The sequence below is a fragment of the Anabrus simplex genome, chromosome 5 (assembly GCF_040414725.1).
Source record: "Anabrus simplex isolate iqAnaSimp1 chromosome 5, ASM4041472v1, whole genome shotgun sequence".
NCBI classification, from domain to species: Eukaryota; Metazoa; Arthropoda; class Insecta; order Orthoptera; family Tettigoniidae; genus Anabrus; species Anabrus simplex.
In genome coordinates, this window is record NC_090269.1 from 155,562,102 (window position 1) to 155,577,996 (window position 15,895).

At 37.4% G+C, this 15,895-nt stretch overlaps 1 protein-coding gene across 1 annotated transcript in view; it reads right to left on the bottom strand.

The window, feature by feature from the left end:
• Nucleotides 1–13,688, bottom strand: part of LOC136874723 (zinc finger protein 665) — a 125,353-nt gene extending 111,665 nt beyond the window's left edge. Inside the window, exons 1-2 of the mRNA XM_067148384.2 lie at nt 12,941–13,688; nt 3,910–4,039 (exon numbers count right to left, since the gene is read on the bottom strand). Of these exons, the coding sequence (XP_067004485.2) occupies nt 3,910–3,975 (66 nt within the window). The 5' untranslated portion in view covers nt 3,976–4,039; nt 12,941–13,688. The remainder of the gene's footprint in view (nt 1–3,909; nt 4,040–12,940) is intronic.
• Nucleotides 13,689–15,895: the final 2,207 nt, after the last annotated feature.

The window sequence follows — 15,895 nt, forward strand, 5'->3', positions numbered from 1 at the left end:
ATTATCTACATCTTTATCTTGATACAACTGTTGGATATGTTCTTGCCATCTTTCTGCTTTTTCTTCTTTCCCTAGAAGTGGCTTTCCATCCAAGCTCTTAATATTCATACACCTCGATTTCCTTTCTCCAAAGGTTTCCTTGATTTTCCTGTATGCAGCATCTACCTTTTCCAGGACCATACAACCTTCGACATCCTTGCACTTCTCCCTCAGCCATTCTTCCTTGGCTACCTTGTACTTTCTATCCACTTCATTCTTCTGTCCTCTTCATTTCTAGCATTCTTGTATTTTCATTGTTCATCAATCAGGTCTAGTATCTCCCGAGTTATCCACTGATTCTTAGTTGATCTTTTCTTTCTTCCTAACATCTCTTCAGCAGCCCTACTGACTTCATTTTTCATGGCTATCCACTCTTCCTCTATTGTGTTTCCTTCAGCCTTTTCATTTAACCCTTGTGCAACATGTTCCTTGAAACAATCCCCCACATTCTTTTCTTTCAACTTGTCTAGATCCCATCTTTTTGTATTCTTTCCTTTCTTCAATTTCTTCAACTTCAGATGGCATTTCATGACCAACAAGTTGTGGTCAGAGTCCACATCTGCTCCTGGGAAAGTTTTGCAGTCCAACACCTGGTTTCTGAATCTCTGCCTAATCATAATGAAGTCTATTTGATACCTTCCAGTGTCTCCAGGTCTCGTCCACGTATACAGCCATCATTTGTGGTGTTTGAACCAAGTATTGGCAAGGACTAAATTATGATCAGTGCAGAATTCAACCAGCCAAGTTCCTCTTTCATTCCTTTGTCCCAATCCAAATTCTCCTACTGTATTACCTTCTCTTCCTTGGCCTACCACTGCATTCCAGTCTCCCATTACAATTAGATTCTCGTCACCTTTTACATATTGTATTAAATCTTCTATCTCCTCATATATTCTTTCGATTTCCTCATCATCCACTAAACTAGTAGGCATATAGACCTGCACTATTGTGGTGGGCATTGGTTTGGTGTCTATTTTGACGACAATAATTCTTTCACTATGCTGGTCGTAGGAGCTTACCCGCTGCCCTATATTCTTATTCATTATTAAACCAACTCCTGCATTTCCCCTGTTTGATTTTGCGTTGATAATTCGGTAGTCGCCTGACCAAAAATCCTGTTCTTCCTGCCAACGTACTTCACTTATACCAACTACATCTAACTTTAGTCTCTCCATCTCAATTTCCAGATTCTCTAACCTACCACAACGATTCATACTTCTAACATTCCACGCTCCGACTCGCAGAATGTCAGTATCCACCTTCCTGATGATTGCCCCCTGTCGTGTAGTCCCCACCCGGAGATTCAAACGGGAGAGTAGTTTACCTCCGGAATATTTTACCCAGGAGGAAGCCATTTCAGTACATCATTCATACAGGGAGAGGTGCATGTCCTCGGGAGTTAGTTACGGCTGTAGTTTCCCATTGCTTTCAGCCGTGTGCCAGTATCAACACAGCTAAGCCATGTTGAGTATTATTACAAGGCCATATCAGTCAATCATCCAGACTGCCGCCCTTGCAACTTCCGAAAGGCTGCTACCCCCCTTTCGATGAACCATTCCTTAGTCTGGTCTCTCAACAGATACCCATCGATACGGTTGCACCTGCGGCTCGGCTATCTGCTTCACTGGGACACACAAGCCTCCCCACTACGACAAGGTCACATGGTTCGCAGGGGAGGATGATAATAATAATAATAATAATAATAATATTGTATTACCATATATTGTCTTCTAATGATTTTAAATTATGGCAACTAGTTGATACAGTATTTACAGTCAAATGACCGAAAGAGTTGGAATATCACAGTGGAGCAATGGAGGTCAACGATTTTGTTGTATGTCTGATTTCCAGAGGTAAGGTGGCATTTCATTGAATGGGAGAATAATTCTGCAAACTGTCCACATATTGGGCAAGGAATAACCTACTGCTAATGTGGAATAAGAATAAGGCTCCCGAAAGCTTAACATATGCTCTGCAATCTAAAACTAAAGGTACAAGGATTCTTTCATTTATTAGAGATATCTGGGATATGTCCACCAGATGTTGAAATTTTGCAATTATTGTCATTTCCACAAATGAATGAGAATTCTGTCAATTTTATATTCCAAGATGGGATTCCTCACTGGTACACAGATATGCTACCAAGATGAGGAACTATCAGATTGCTGGAATGGACACAGTACTGTGGATGACTTTGTCTTGTTTAGATTCCTTTCAAAGTTGCCCTATATTATTACAAGTAATTTAACACTGTACAGACATACTAAATATACTCTCTATTTACAAGGACTGGGCAATTATCATTGTAAGAATACTGACCTCTTGCACTGCTCTCATACGTTCACCAACTCTGCAGGACACTAAAGCTAATGCCAAAAAATTCCACCAAAAATGTCCACTGAACACCACACAGTTCCTTAAGGTAATGAATGTTGGATAACAAAATTTAGAAAATCAGGGGAGAAAAAGAGACAAAAAATCACCCATACATGCATCTACATCTCCCATAACAAGCCCCATAAGTAGGCTAAGTACCAGTAATTCTCTTTGTGCCAAAAATGATAAGATATACAGATGGATACTGTCATGGTGGACATGATGAGTGCAGATAATGATTTTCATAACTAACAGTGCTTTAGCCAATCAGACCTAACCAGTCACTCTCAATAATTCATTTGAAAAGAGTGACCTAAAAGTTATTAGCAGTAAGATTCTCATGTAGGCTGAATAGATCCTAAATTAACTCTTACATTCAGGTACAAGAATATCTGAACTGGCCAACAATCAAACTAGGAGCTTCTAGGTAAGAGGAAGGGTCTTTCCCCCTGGACCAAAGAACTGGCTGAGTAATTTTGATACTGACAATAAAATGTAACTTAATGCTACCTACTCTGAACTCTCTCAGTATAGTTAACCATCAGGGGACTCACAACCTCATTATCTGGAGTTGTGATGAGTACTAGTAAAGTTTAACGACACCACTGTTACAGCACTGTACATCAGTTATATCAAAATATATGTGAAACAATCAATCATCAGCACACCGGGCAGAGAACATTCAAGTCAGGAAAGAGCGAAAGTGAAAATGGCGTTATGTCAGTGTTCCCTACAACTTCCAGTAACAATGAATGACCTCCAGGGTTGCTGCTGCTCTCATGGTCATCAATACAGACATGATTTTTTATTAAACTAACTGGACTACAGCCTAGGTGTTCCATGTGATGAACGGAAGAAGCATTAAGCACCCATGGTAGTACCTTTTAAAACTTGAAGAGGTTATGTACCATTATGTACCAAACATTATATTATGTGAAGGACTTTATAAATTATAGATTTTTAAATTGCAATCATACATCTAGAATAACACTGTATGTTCATGAAGAACAAGTAGTTTGCTGTTAGATTTCACCTCCAATATTGGCTCTCCTTAACATAATTTTGATATTTGAACAAGATACATAAGAACATTACAAGAAATATCAAACCTTGAGATGATGAACAAGAGTGTGCTCATATGTCAGGCCCACGTTCAATGCAGTAACATTATTCCCATACACTGAACTGAACCAGGAAATCAGCAGGCCATTGCTTTACCATTTGAATGATTTAGACTGACATTCTTCCTGCTATGATGAGAGTTATTGAACTACAAGCATCACACTCAGAAGATTATAAAAAATATGTGTTGAGTGAATCAACAGACAGAGCAAGAATAAAGGATTAACAGCTCACTTCTACAAAGCCTTTCTTGGATTCTTGGCCTTCATTGGGAGGTTTTCCATAAAGAAATGGTATAGTGGCAATAAGTTGCCACTTCATACCTAAGGGTTAAATTATAATCACAATAAAGTTATCTGGAATGATACTTACAAGTGAAGTATTTGCTGTTCCTTCACACCAAAATGGCTCCTCTTTGATCTCTACTTCCACGTCCATTTCAAGATGCTAATGAAGTAGTCAGAAAGTTGTGAGATTGCAAATTACTACCAAAGAGTTTACACTGAAACATGAGCCAGAAAATACATCTTTATTATTATGATTATGATTATTATTATTATTATTATTATTATTATTATTATTATTATTATTATTATTATTATTATTATTATTATTATTATTATTATTACAAAATATTTTCAGATCATCAGTCCTTACACTAAGCAACAAAGTTTTGGTTCAACATTTCAACTGTTGATATTGTGATCATAGCTAAAGGACCTCGAGTATTACATGACCATCTACTTCCGGGATCTTTAATTGCTTCTTCCCTAGGGTCCAAATTGATGGTATATTGTAATAGAGGAAGCTCTGGGGTCCAAATATTTGGTTGATTAATTTAGGTGCCGGTCTCGATTACAGCGACTGGTTACTTCATTAAATAACAATAGAAAATGCAATATCATGTATACTAGTGCCAATTTGAACTGCATTTCCCTGATTTTTTAAATTTCTACCAATGGAGTGTTTAAATACAATACATTTGCATACAAACACAATTTTAAATGAATGGTATTTTAAATTCAATTATTATCATACCTTTGAAATATATAATTCTTCCAACTAACCTTATGATTGACAGAAATGGCATGTCTTTTCAAAGTGTGGAATACACCAAGTTCCAGCAAAGGCTCTCAAGTGTTCAATAATTATCTTGGACTTAAAATTTTTTTCACAAAATTCATAATGGAAAACATACCTTAAAATACACATGTTATCCCAAACACTGTCAGGACATATTTCAAAAATTTTTGCTACTTAGCATCTGAATCTCTATTAACAGAGAGCCAAAACAAAACATCAAATTTCCCAGCCCTTTTTTCTGTCATTTGGGGCTGATGACTTTAGATGTTAAGCCCCTTTAAAAAACAATCATCATCATCATCATCATCATCTTCTGTCATCTGCTGCTGTAGTATTATTATTATAATAATCATTTTTGTATAATCTACGGGTGGTAGATAGAGAAAGCGCATGCCCCACATACAACGAAGTGCCTCCATCCCCAGATGTATGTTTACATAAACTCTCCTCAATATTTATAAATACAGCATGTAGCAATTTTACATTTACATATTTATACTGCAAACACTGTACTCTTAGAGTAATAAGACCCAGTCATTTATACCCGCACCCCTCATTCACAACCACTTTCACAACAGCATGCATATACATTCACCCACATTCAACTGCACTTCTACTCATCGTTTTTGAAATTCTAATTTATACAAATTATATACATCATACATGGGTTTTTATTTACATATAGATTTTCTTTATAGTGAGAAGGAAAGGTGGAAGAGGAAGTAGTTTTACTTCAGGTGGTAGAAGATTCTAGAGACAAGCTATTTGTTTTTTTATTTTGCTAGTTGCTTTACGTCACACTGACACAGATAGGTCTTATGGCGACAATGGGACAGGGAAGGGCTAGGAGTTGGAAGGAAGCGGCCATGGCCTTAATTAAGGTACAGCTCCAGCATTTGCCTGGTGTGAAAATGGGAAACCACGGAAAACCATTTTCAGGGCTGCCGACAGTGGGGTTCGAACGTACTATCTCCCGAATCCTGGCCGCACTATCCAGAGACAAACAGACCATGTGCAAAATCTATTTAGTATTTATATATATATGTGAGGTTTTTCTGGCGAGGGGTGAAACGAGAGTAAGTCCTTGGCCTATCTTAACAGAGCATTAATTAAGCTGCAGGTGGTGGAAATGGGAGAGGTATGTAATGCCTGTCAGAGATTTCTTAAGGAAGGCTGTGTCTATTTGTTTACATAATGAGTTAACTGGTGGCAATAACCTGGCTGTGTTTAGAGGGATCTGTTTCTATTATAAATTCTGCTCATCACTGAACACCTTCTAGTTTCCTCATATTTTCTGTTGTCATTGGGTGCCAGGAAGGAAGACCATAGAGTAGTGTGGGCCGCACCAGGGATATATAAGCCATTTGTAGGGCTTTCCTTCCTCTTCCTGAGAAATATATACAGAAAAATCCTATTGCTTTGTACGCCTTACTCACCACTTCCTCCACGTGCATATTCCATTTCAAATCCTCTGTAATATGAATACCAAGAAGCTGGAACATGGTAGTTGGATTCCATATAGAGTAGGCTAGTTATGGAGTGGTTGTCTAGCTCTGCTTAGTCTTATATAATTACACTTCTGAACATTTGCACACATTTTATTTACATCACACCACAGAACTATACCATCTGGAGCCGATTGGAATTGAACCAGATCATTATTTTTCATGGCTCTGTAAATGACTGCATCATAGGCACACTGTACGATGATCAAATTTACAAAATCCATCTGTAATTCTGCCCTGTTGAGGTTCCAAAATTCAGTTGTTTGGTATACTATTTTCCTCAAGAATGGCTGGATTTTAACTAAATCAAAACTTACAAACAAGTTTCCCATCTCCCCAAGCTAAACATAAACTCAATGTCCTTAAAACAAAATTCTAATATGAATATCTATTTCTGAAGTGAGAAAATTAATTTTCTTAAGAAATGTGTACGTACAACTTCAGTATGTTCCTCACCTAGCACTGAGAGAGCAAACTGCATGTGGCTTTGAAGGAAAATGATCTCTTCTCTTTAGACCTTTTTCATTTACTCCAACAAAGCTACCAACCTGTACTGAAGCACACTTTCTTTATTCGTCTTCACATCTCTTGGCTAGAACCAGAACCTAGGGAAGCTTAGTAGAGAGCCCCTTTACGGGAGTTTTGTACCAGACCATTGGTCTAAATGTTACAGAGTTTTTATTGCTCTTCAGGTCATAATGAAACATGTGTTGAATGTTGGAAGTGACATGTATTGAATTAATTTCAGTCATGAGCACTTTTTGTTAAGCTACTATTTTGTGAAATGTCACACTCTTCATGATATATTTATTTGAAGAGCAATTTGGGACTGAAATCATTTACCAAGTGAGATTTTCAATAAATTTCTAACTTCTTTCAAATTGTTTAAGGAAAGACCAGGTAAACAACTGATAGGGAATCTGCTATCTGGATGACTGCCATAAATGTTGATCAGTGGTGACTGATGACCGATACTTTACTATGTAAGTAAACATACTTATTAGTGGGGGAGTTTGGTCCTACATGTAATACAGGGTTTGATTTATAAGATCTGGCAATCACTGGTTATTCTATTAATTTTTTATAAGTTTTATATTCTAATAACTATCTAAAGCAGGGGTTCTCAAAAATTTTTCGTTCGCGGCACAATGTTTCGCTATGCTGGGTATAGCAGCACACCTCAACGTACAAGTAACTATGCCTGCTTTAAAGCAATTTCGAATGCTACAGAGTAGTCCCGAAAGATGGATAACCCTAGCGGAGGGTACACGAACCAATGAAACATTAGTAGAGAAACATGTCGATCACTCCCAAACCTTGGTGGAGCATATTCTAAAAAAAAAAGAAAAGAAAACACAATCAATGGTCACCTTCAGTCAGTTCAATACTTCAGTTGGATTCGGAGAGATGTTTAAATGTAGTGCAATTGATTGTTGAATAAGTCGCAATATTCAGTGTTAAAATAAAACTGAAGTAAATATACAGATAATATGAGGCGTCTAGTATCAAAACCGGCCAAGTCACTCAAGGCATATTTTTCAATATGGACGAAAAACCTGTAGAGACAAAGCAATGATGGTCAGAAAAGATTATTTTTCACAGTTATATCCTTAATGGTTTAATATTTAAGTTCCGCTGTTTTGAGAAATCTAACTCATAATTAACCCATCTTTTTTGTTAATTTAAATTTTGACTTGGCCGTTTTTGTTGCAGTTTTGTACAATTTCACAAGGTATGAAAGTAAATCTTTCAGTTCTTCACTCGGAACAATATCCACATTACAGCACACAATAATGACAAAATACGAGCACACCGGAAATAGGATTGCTTTGGCGCCAATGATGGCAAGAAGCCCGCGAATACGTAAATCAGTGTTGAAAACGAACAAAAAACAAAATATAATGACTTCAAAGAATATACATTACAAGGAACGATTTTGCCTACTGGTATTATCACATTGTTGCTTAATGTAACAACACAAGATTCCAGACAATAATGCTGCAACATAAAGGTTGTCGCTCGTTCCTTGACTTGGCCGGTTTTGAATTCACTGGCTGCATAACTTGGCCGATTCTGTTGCACGACCGAGAATTCAGTGTTCTATAACATGAAGACATGGACGATTTTAAACCATATTATTGTTTCACCTGATAGTGCTATACTTCTACTTCGAATTGATAACCTTAACTCATTTTCGTAAATTTTGTGACTTGGCCGGTTTTGATACTATACGCCTCATATGTTGTAATATGGAGAAGTTTTTAATTAAACACCAACAATTAAACAGTAGTGAAAAACATCACAGTGAAAATGGAGCAAGTGAATCACTCAGATCAAGTGTCGGTGAGAAGCTACTTCTGCACAGTCCGGAGCTGTGAGCAGGTATCAGGATTCTTATCTATGCTTCCAATTTACATTTACTGAATATGGAAATCGTGAACTTCCTGAGTGTGTTGTATGTGACAAAAAATTAAGCAAACTGAAGAGATACTTGAAAACAAAATGTAGTCACTTCGAAAATAAATATAAAGTTTATTTAATTTGTTTAACCTCTTCTCAAATTAATGAAGGCAAGGCAATGAATAAAATAATTACAACTTCAGAAAAAGCACTAGTGGTGAGCTATAAAGTAGCAGAAATAATTGCCAGGAATATGCAGGCACATACAGCAGCAAAAACTTTGACTTCACCTGCTTGTAAATAAATAGTTACTCCATTTCAGGGGAGGCTGCAGAACAAGGCCAGAATTCGCCGGCACAGCTGTGACGACATACTTATGGGACCTCCTGGGTAGGAGAGGTTTCGGGTGGGGAGAAATTAAAACTTACTGAAGAAATTTCGCCTCTACTTTCTATCTCTTCACCTTGTTTCAACTCACGCCTGTACTTCACCAGCGTCCACTTAACCTAATTTATACGTACTTATTCCACTTACATATTCGCATACTATACTAATTTTACTTACCTGTTATAAATTCCTGGCAATAGGTCGTCTTGAACCAGTGATCTTCGACTCCGTAGTCCATCAGCTTATCCACTCAGTTAACATGTTACTTGATAATTTGAGGTGTATACGATGTATATATAGATACATATAGTACACTACCAGTAATAGAGATGGCATTGCGAAGTAATTAATATTTACCCCAAAGCATGACTCTGTCGTCTCTCTCTCAACTGTTGCCAACTTAACTTCTACGAGGACCAAAAATACATCAAACTCAAATCATGAGTTTCATTACCGGCAGTGTGATTATTGTTTGAAGAGGGAGTACAACTAAATAACAGACTAATACAAACCAGCCGTGTGTCGTGTCTCCAGCTATGTTATAGTCGTGATTACTCTCTTAAGAGGAATTAGGCCTACAACTAGACGAAAGCAATCGAGTTGTGTGTCATAGTCGAGATTATTGTTTTAAGAGGAAGTATTACTAGACAGAAACAATCGAGTCATGTGTCCAGCTCTGTAATAGTCGTAATTATTGTTTTAAGACGAAGTACAACTAGCCAAAACAATTAAAACTCCTCTTCGGTGCTGTATCCATACTAGTAATTATTACTTTAAGAGGGAGTACATCTACGTAAACACAAGAAGTTCATCTTCTGTCCACTCCTCTGTCAACTCTGTCTCAGTGATTGCAGTATACTTGTATGTATAGTGTTGCCTTCCCATTCGTGATGTGATCACCAAAAGTGTACTTCCAAGAACGGTCGCTGAATTAACAATGCTGTCGCACCTAACCGAACCTAACCTAACGTGTCACTACCAGTGGTTTTCGGTGGATCACAACCTAACCTGTCACTATCAGTGGTTGTCGGTGGATCACAACCTAACCTGTCACTATCAGTGGTTTTTGGTGGATCATCCCGTTCAGTTAGCAATGCTGTCGCACCTAACCAAACCTAACCTAATGTGTCACTACCAGTGGTTTTCAGTGGATCACAACCTAACCTGTCACTATTAGTGGTTGTCGGTGGATCACAACCTAACCTGTCACTATCAGTGGTTTTTGGTGGATCACCCCGTTCAGTTAGCAATGCTGTCGCACCTAACCAAACCTAATGTAACGTGTCACTACCAGTGGTTTTTGGTGGATCACAACCTAACCTGTCACTATCAGTGGTTTTCGGTGGATCACAACCTAACCTGTCACTATCAGTGGTTTTTGGTGGATCACCCCATTCAGTTAGCAATGCTGTCGCACCTAACCAAACCTAACCTAACGTGTCACTACCAGTGGTTTTTAGTGGATCACAACCAAACCTGTCACTATCAATGGTTTTTGGTGGATCACAGCCTAACCTGTCACTATCAGTGTTTTTTGGTGAGAAACAATTGCTTTTGTATGGTGTGCCAGACCCCCTTTGCTTGTCCCCAGACCGATGGTTTTGCCACTAGCCGGACCTAACCAAACCACACCAATGCTTTTCGTAGTTGCCGGACGTACTTAATACTCGTAAAGTTTTCGCGACATCAAGTGAGCCCCATCATATCGTACCGTTAATACCTATTTCACGAACCATCTAGTCAAGTTGTAACCCAATCTACTGCCTGTAAATTGTGTCACGCAGTCTCAAACAGCTAAATATAACAGACTATTAATTCATACATTTAGCAGCCGCTACACGTCCCTTCGAATTATCCGCCATGTTTGCAAACATCAACTAGCCAACACGTCATATATGACGTCATATAGACGCACAAGCAGCGGCGGCGGAGTCCGTGCTCGCCCGTGCCGGCGGATCCTGGACTTATACCATAAAAAATGTCAATGATTGCACTACATAAGATTTTTAAACAAAAAATCACTTACTGAACAGTTCCTGTCCTGCAAGGAATTGCCTCTGACATCAACAGGATCAGACATATATAATTTTATGACAGCAACATTGGAAGGAAATGGACTGATTTAGAACAATTGTATTTCAGTGTGCATTGATGGAGCCCCAGCAATGACTGGTCGAATGGGAGGTTTTACTTCAAGGTTGAAGCAAGATTTTTTTCACACTGGATCCACACATCACTTTTGTTTTTTGTTTTTTACATCGGAAAGCTTTGGTGACAAAAACCATTCCATCAGATTTAAGAAAAGTAATGAGCTTGGTTGTTGAAATTGTTAATTACTGTGCAAGTAGAGCTCTAAAGGCTAGACTTCTCAAAGTAATGTGTCAGGAAGCAGGAGAAGTTCATGAAACTCTGGTCCTTCATACCTAAATTTGCTGGTTGTCCAAAGGAAGTGCACTTCCCAGATTTTATGAACTTAAAAATCAGTTATAACTAATATTTGCCACATAAAAATGTGAGTTTGCTGACCTCATTAGCAACAAAACTTGGTGTTACAAAGTTGCATACCTAGCTGATATTTTTGCACATTTCAATAATCTCAATGCCAGTATGCAGGCAAAGAAAGAGAATATTCTTACATCAACTGACAAACTGAATGGATCCTTAAGAAAAATTCAACTGTGGAAGTTAAAATTTAAAAAATATTGATATTGAAATGCTTCCCCTTACAGCTGATACTGATATCTGTTCCAGTCTGATTTTTTGAACATCTTTCTGTTCTGGAGAATAAACTACAAGAATATTTTCCTTCCTTCAAGGTGAACGAATGCGACTGGATTCGCAATCCTTTTGTCATTACTTCTGAGGACACAAAACATCTACCATTAGAAGAGGCAGAAGAATTGGCTGAACTTCAAGCCGATCAAACTTTGAAGCTGAAATTTTGGCAAGAAACACTATTTCAGTGAAAGGAGAGTTCTTGGTGTTATCAGAGCATGCCATATATATATATTAATAAAGTTTTCAACAACATATCTGTGCAAACAGGGATTTTTGGCACTGACCTGTATTGAAATTAAGAAATGTGAACGACTTCCTTCTGCATATCAAGAATTACAGGTGTCTTTTTCTGTGATTCCTCCCCACATCAAACAGATGTGCAAAATTAAACAAGGACATTTCCCACTAAATTGCAAAAATAGTCTAATATTATTGACAGAGTATCTTATGTTTTGAGTTCTTACTGCATGTAGGCTTACGCCCTATGAGAACCCCAGATCTAAAGGCTTACAGAGCTAGAATTTAGTCCTGAAGAAGTTATTTTTGGCATCAACAATTCCCTAGCAATATTTTATGAGAGCAGGTCATGATATCACACACAGCTACACAAAATGTCAGGAGTACTGAATATAGTTTTTGTGGGCTAAAGATATGATAAAGGAGAATCTTCAAATATCTCTGATACTCCAAGAAGTTCTACAGAAATACAGTACAACTCCCAAGATTTAAAACCTGGAACATTTATACCAATATTTCTATATCCCGTAAAGGTAAAACAAATCAACATGAAGAATGTCATTTTTAAATCAGACACAGAGATACATAACCCTCCAATACAATAACTACAATTATTCAATAGATCTTGAATCTTGTATTTTCTCTCCAAAATGATCATCATCTCTTCTCACTCTCATTGGATACTTGTGAACAGATTGATAAAATTTAACATCCAAAGGAAGTATGAATTTTCATACCTATGGGAAAGAGAAAGAATTCTACCAGTAGAACAGTTTATACTATAAAAAAGATGACATATGAGCTAATATTACACTTCTTATTGTTTTCTTTTCTATAATATTACATATTAGATCATAAATCATATCCAACCACTGGAGAGCCTTTTGAAGGCTTGTATCCAATTAGAATTTTACAAATGAACTCCAATCTTGACCATTCGTAAAATGTGCAGGTTTTGTCCAGTATGATTTTGCAATGGTTTGTACTCAAAAGATGTTTAATTTAATACTTACCGGTACTGTATGTTTCATGTGTATCTTCTATCGCATGTATACAAGAGAAAGAGGCCACATTTTCAAATTTCCTGAGAAACATTTATGAAGGATCCAGCACTGATTACTCCTTATATGAAAATGTTCCTTGTCATGTTCCTGTCAGGATTATGAGAACTATCTATTTTTTAATCAATCACAAACAGCGCAATATAACATAGGCACAGAGTTAAGAGATAAATTATTGTACCGGTACTGTCTACTTGCATTCTGCATATGTCCAAGCAGAAGTTTTATTTGTCTTTATTTTAGAGAATAGGATCAACAGCTATCTTAAGGCCAGTCTTCACTGATTAACATTTAACAACAACATGTTAAATGTTAAAAGTGTTAAATGTTAACTGGTGACACCATCAACATGTTAAATGTTAAATGTTGAATACTGTTTCATTTAACATTGTGTCCACACTTAATAAACATGTTAAACTTAACTTTCTTTGTTTATATGTAGGTAGTTCATCATATCAGTTTGCGGTAATAAATTTAGGTGGTGTCTAGTATTTTCAAACAAGGACAATGGACTCAGATGAAAAAGATTTGGCCTTTGTTATTGCCACTGTTGCTTCTTGTTATGATTTACAAATGCAGTTTTATTAGACACATTTCCTCCCCTCATCCTGCTCATTGCTTCGAAAGCAAAACACTATGAAGTATAAACTTCGTCCGTTCCCGCCCCCCGACTTCAGACTTTTTCTGATTTTTTGCAATACTCGACTGTACTGGGAGCGGAGGTACGCTAGGTATTTTTCGATGCACTCGCGGGAATAATTATATAGAGTCCGTGGAAACTGTCGGCTTTCTTCGCTTTATCTCTGTATTCCTTTGATGAGACATTCCACAAACAAGGCCTTTCTATTATATCATTAATTAAGTCCAAAGGAATCTTGCTCCACTACATTTCTGACCATAAATTTTAGTATAGTGTAGACAGAACGACACGCGTACGCGTACCGGTACTGGTACTGTATTTGTAGCTTATAACAAAGAGAACGAGTGTTGCGGAGTGTTGAAACTATAATCCTACTTCACGAGAAGCACGTCGTTTGCGTCGTTTGACTATCTGTTGACATGGAAACGGCAAGGAAGTTGCCGAAGCTGTGCCAACATCTCACGAACAACGAATTGAATTGACATGTTTTCCACTTGGAGCGGAAAACACGCCAACATGTTAAAAGTGTTAACCTCAACATTCTGAGTTAACATGAAAAGTCAATTGGAAGACATAAACACAATATACATGTCCATTGTAACACGTTAAATTTAACATGTTGGTGTTAAATGTTAATCAGTGGAGACCGGCCTTTAGGTATCTGAGCTATCTTAATATTTTTAAATCCTTTGAAAACAACCAAGTTAACGCAATATATATTTACCTAATATCGGGGTATGCCTTAAAAGAATCCTACAAAACACTTGCATATCAACATTAAATAGCAACATATCTGCCACTTCGAAACCAAACCGGGGATCAGCTGTACGTTACGATCGTATAGTCAATATGAGAAAAAATAAAAGACATCGTTTATTTGAGTCATCAGTCCATAGACTGGTTTGATGCAACTTCCATACCACCCTATCCTGTGCAAACCTTTTCATTTCTACGTAACTATTGCATCCTACATCTGCTCTAATCTGTTTGTCATATTCATACCTTGGTCTTTCCCTACCGTTCTTACCACCTACACTTCCTTCAAAAACCAACTGAACACGTCCTGGGTGTCTTAAGATGTGTCCTATCATTCTATCTCTTCTTCTCGTCAAATTTAGCCAAATCGATCTCCTCTCACCAATTTGATTCAGTATCTCTTCATTCGTGATTCGCTCTATCCATCTCACCTTCAGCATTCTTCTGTAACACCACATTTCAAAAACTTCTATTCTCTTTCTTTCTGAGCTAGTTATCGTCCATGTTTCACTTCCATACAATGCCACGCTCCACACGAAAGTCTTCAACAACATCATTCTAATTCCGATATCAATGTTTGAAGTGAGCAAATTTCTTTTCTTAAGAAAGCTCTTCCTTGCTTGTGCTAGTCTGCATTTTATGTCCTCCTTACTTCTGCCATCGTTAATTATTTTACTACCCAAGTAACAATATTCATCTACTTCCTTTAAGACTTCATTTCCTAATTTAATATTTCCTGTATCACCTGCCTTCGTTCGACTGCACTCCATTACTTTTGTTTTGGACTTATTTATTTTCATCTTGTACTCCTTACCAAAGACTTCATCCATACCATTCAGCAACTTCTCGAGATCGTCTGCAGTCTCAGATAAAATGACAATATCATCGGCAAATCTCAAGGTTTTGATTTCCTCTCCTTGGACTGTGATTCCCTTTCCAAATTTCTCTTTGATTTCCTTTACTGCCTGTTCTATGTAAACATTGAAAAGGAGAGGGGACAAACTGCAGCCTTGCCTCAGTCCTTTCTGGATTCCTGCTTCTTTTTCAAAGCCCTCGATTCTTATCACTGCAGACTGATTTTTATACAGATTGTAGATAATTCTTCGTTCTCGGTATCTGATCCCTATCATCTTCAGAATCATAAATAGCTTGGTCCAATCAACATTATCGAATGCCTTTTCTAGATCTACGAATGCCATGTACGTGGGCTTGTCCTTCTTGATTCGATCCTCTAAGATCAGACGTAAAGTCAAGATTGCTTCACGTGTTCCTACATTAAATTTCTTCTGAAGCCAAATTGATCTTCTCCCAACTCAGCTTCAACTTCTTTTTCCATTCTTCTGTAAATAATACGTGTTAAAATTTTGAAGGCATGAGATACTAAACTAATGGTGCGGTAGTTTTCACACCTGTCAGCACCGGCTTTCTTGGGAATAGGTATAGCAACATTCTTCCGAAAATCGGATGGAACTTCTCCTGTCTCATACATCTTACACACTAAATGAAATAAT